The 2,916-nt window shown below is 59.4% G+C and overlaps 1 protein-coding gene across 1 annotated transcript in view; it reads left to right on the top strand.

The window, feature by feature from the left end:
* LOC113488039 (rho-related BTB domain-containing protein 2-like) overlaps positions 1-2,916 on the top strand; it is a gene marked incomplete at its 3' end in the record, with an annotated part of 6,846 nt that overhangs the window by 335 nt on the left and 3,595 nt on the right. The window contains exon 2 of the mRNA XM_026863018.1: positions 2,348-2,425. Within this exon, the coding sequence (XP_026718819.1) occupies positions 2,367-2,425 (59 nt within the window). The remainder of the gene's footprint in view (positions 1-2,347; positions 2,426-2,916) is intronic.

Below are 2,916 nucleotides of genomic sequence, written 5' to 3'. Positions count from 1 at the left end.
CCCTCCCTCCCCACCCTGGGTCCTGCCGGGGGCTCTGGGACCCCAGAAGTTTTTTCCCTCCCCCTTCCTCTGCTCTCCATCCCTACTGGAGACAGTTGCTTAGAAACAGACTCTTTGTTCTTTGATTTTTTAATATTTTTTTTTTTTAATGTGGAGATATGCAGGGCCCCCCCTCGAGCCCCAGAACCCTGCACCGTGCTCCATGCAGGGTGCTGGCTGCAGCCAAACCCGGGGACAAGACCCAGAAAGGTCCCATTTTCCCCCTTCTCGCTGAGCATCACTCCCCAAGCTGCTGCAAGCCAGCCAGACACCCACCCCACACCCATAGCAGCTCCCTGGGTGCAAGATGAGAATTAATTTCTCAGGGTTGTTTGCTGGGGGGGGGTTATTTTCCTCTTCTGATGACGAACCCAGGTTCGTTGGCAACGCTATCAGCCTATTTTTTCGCCCTGCTCTCCCCAGCAAGAGAACCAGGAGAAAAGGGAAACAAGAGAAGCCACAGGATGCACCGTTATAAGAGGAACTTTCCCCAAATAGAAGCTTTTCACAGTTTTTTCACGAGGCGTCAGCAGCTCTTAATACTGTATGAAGCTGTGAATACTGCATGAAGCAGGCGGCCGGCGGGGAGCCTGTCAATGCTCCAGGCTGCAGCTGCAGCGTCCTGCGAGCGCGGGGCCCTGCGTGCCCAGAACCTGCCTGGGGTGGCAGGGGGGGGAAGCAGCTGGAGGAGCAGCCTTAGCTGCCGTTATTTCATCTCGACAACGCTATTTTTTGCACCGAACAGGGCGGTAAATCCAATATATCCCAGCTGGAGGGTGCAGAAATCCTGCACGCGGGGACCACAATCTGGAATTTTCCCCCTGACCCGGTTTCTAGTCGCAAAGGACCTGTCTGGAGAGCGCCAGATGTTGGTTCGCTCTGCGCCGGGGTGGAGGGAGGGATGCTCTGCTTGTATAATACGTTGCATTTTACGGGAGTACATGGCTCCTTCTGGGTTTAAATATTTATAAACTGAGTGATGAATCCCTGAAATTCTGCGGCGGTATCGATGGCAGGATGAGTTACCGCCCGTGGTGTATCAGGTGGCCGTATTTCAGGGCTGGGAGACGGGATCCAGGTGTGTAGCTGGGTCATAACGTGCGGATGCAGTGAATTTCCAGAGTGCCCCAGTCTCCTGGCTCGGAGATAGACCCTGTTGCTCTGGCAGGACAGAGGATGGAAGATGTAGAAATTCTATTTTCGCTTGGTTTAGGCCTTTCCCTCTGGCGTCGGCTCTTTCCTGGACGCTCCATCCCAGTCTGCTCCCCACCACCGTGCCATCTCCAGCAGCACAGGGTCCCTTTGCCCGCCGCTGTTCCCTCATCGCAGTGGGGTTGGGTTTTGCCATTTCTGCATTTCTCTGAGCTGTCTGTTCCCTCCCTGGCTGGCTGGCGAGGGAAGGCTGAGCTCTCCCAGTCCTGCTGATGAGGCTGGGGAGCCCGCGTGGATGCCTGGGGGCAGCTGCCCTGAGCAAGGAGTCCCCTTGCAGCATCCCCCAGGGAAGAAAAGCTGCAAGATTTGGGGTTTTCAGAGCAGTGAAATGAAGAGGTGACCCTCAGCGCTCTTCCTGGGTGGATCTGGGGAAGGACCCAGCACCGTGGTGGGTCTCTGAAACCCGCTGCCCCTCCCTGGCAGGAGCCAGGCATCCGCTGGCTTTGCCAGGAGCGAAGCCCAGGCTGGACTCTGCTCCAGCCTGACGTGTGCAGGCACCGTCGATCCGGTGACAGAAGTGGGGGAGAGCCCTGCCTCGCTCCAGAGCTCGATGGAGGGGAACACTGGCCAAAGTAAACATGCCGGAGGGCTTGGTGCACTGCTGGCCACCAGCCCAAGAGCCTGGCACTGCTCGTGGCACCCATGCCCACAGGGAAGGCTGTTAGCCCAAGGGTAAGGTGCTTGGAGCAGGGGAGGGGTACTGGGGGACCCCTTGAGCACCCTGGGGCCGAGGGGAGGTTGTTGCTGTGAAATCCAGCGCAGGGTTTCAGTGAGGGGGCCAGGTCTGTGCGTGCCTGTTGCATGTACCTGTATTTCTCCCCCTCGGCTGCTTTCTACAGTGACCCAGGGAGGGCAGCCCTGGCAGGGGGACGTAGGGATGGCAGGCAGGGAGCTGGGTAGATGAGGAACAACCCTCTCCCAACACCAGGACACTTGCCAGGTGGCTGTGCAGGATTTGCCTTCCCAAAGGACTTTCCGTCCCCAGGGTAGCGGGGTGACACCGTGCAGGAGCGTGGGGAGGGAGCAGGGCAGGGGGGTGGCTTCAGGACACGCGTCCAGGGTGTTTTCACAGAGCCCTTCTGCCCTCTCCTTTCAGAGTCAGCCAAGAGAAAGAGATGGAAACCCAAGGGAAAGGCAGCCCCGCCGGGAAGATGACCGCCATGGCTCACAGCCTGTAAGTACCCCCCCGCCGCCCCCTCCAGCCTCCTGCTTCGGGTACTTTTCCTCCGGCCACTTTCTCCAGGGGACTTTGCTCTTTGCTCCCCTCTGACACACGCCGCTGCGACGCCTCCATTCCCCCACGGACAAGGTGGGAAATTCACAGCAGGTCTTAGGGCAAAGGCAGGTCTGCGGGGGCTGCGGGACCCCGTGGCCGGGGCTGACGGAGGGTGTCGGGGTGTCTCCCCCCCCACTACTGCAAATCCACGTTTGCCGGGGGGCTGCTGGCGAGGGAGGGGTTGCCTCGGTGTGTCGCAGCCCGTCAGGCCTCTGTAAGGTGAATAACGCTGAGCTCAGCGTTTTATTTGGGGATCCGGGTGGGGGGCACCGGTGGGGCAGAGCTGGGAAGGCCGGGCAGGGGCGCGGGGAGCACCTGGGAGGGATGGAAACGCTCCTGGCAGTAAACCCTCGAGAGTCATAAAGTTTATTGGGGAGGGCACGGCCGGA

The sequence above is a fragment of the Athene cunicularia genome, assembly GCF_003259725.1.
Source record: "Athene cunicularia isolate RWA chromosome 22 unlocalized genomic scaffold, athCun1 chr22_part1, whole genome shotgun sequence".
Classification (NCBI taxonomy): Eukaryota; Metazoa; Chordata; class Aves; order Strigiformes; family Strigidae; genus Athene; species Athene cunicularia.
This window is presented reverse-complemented; position numbering and strand designations above follow the sequence as displayed.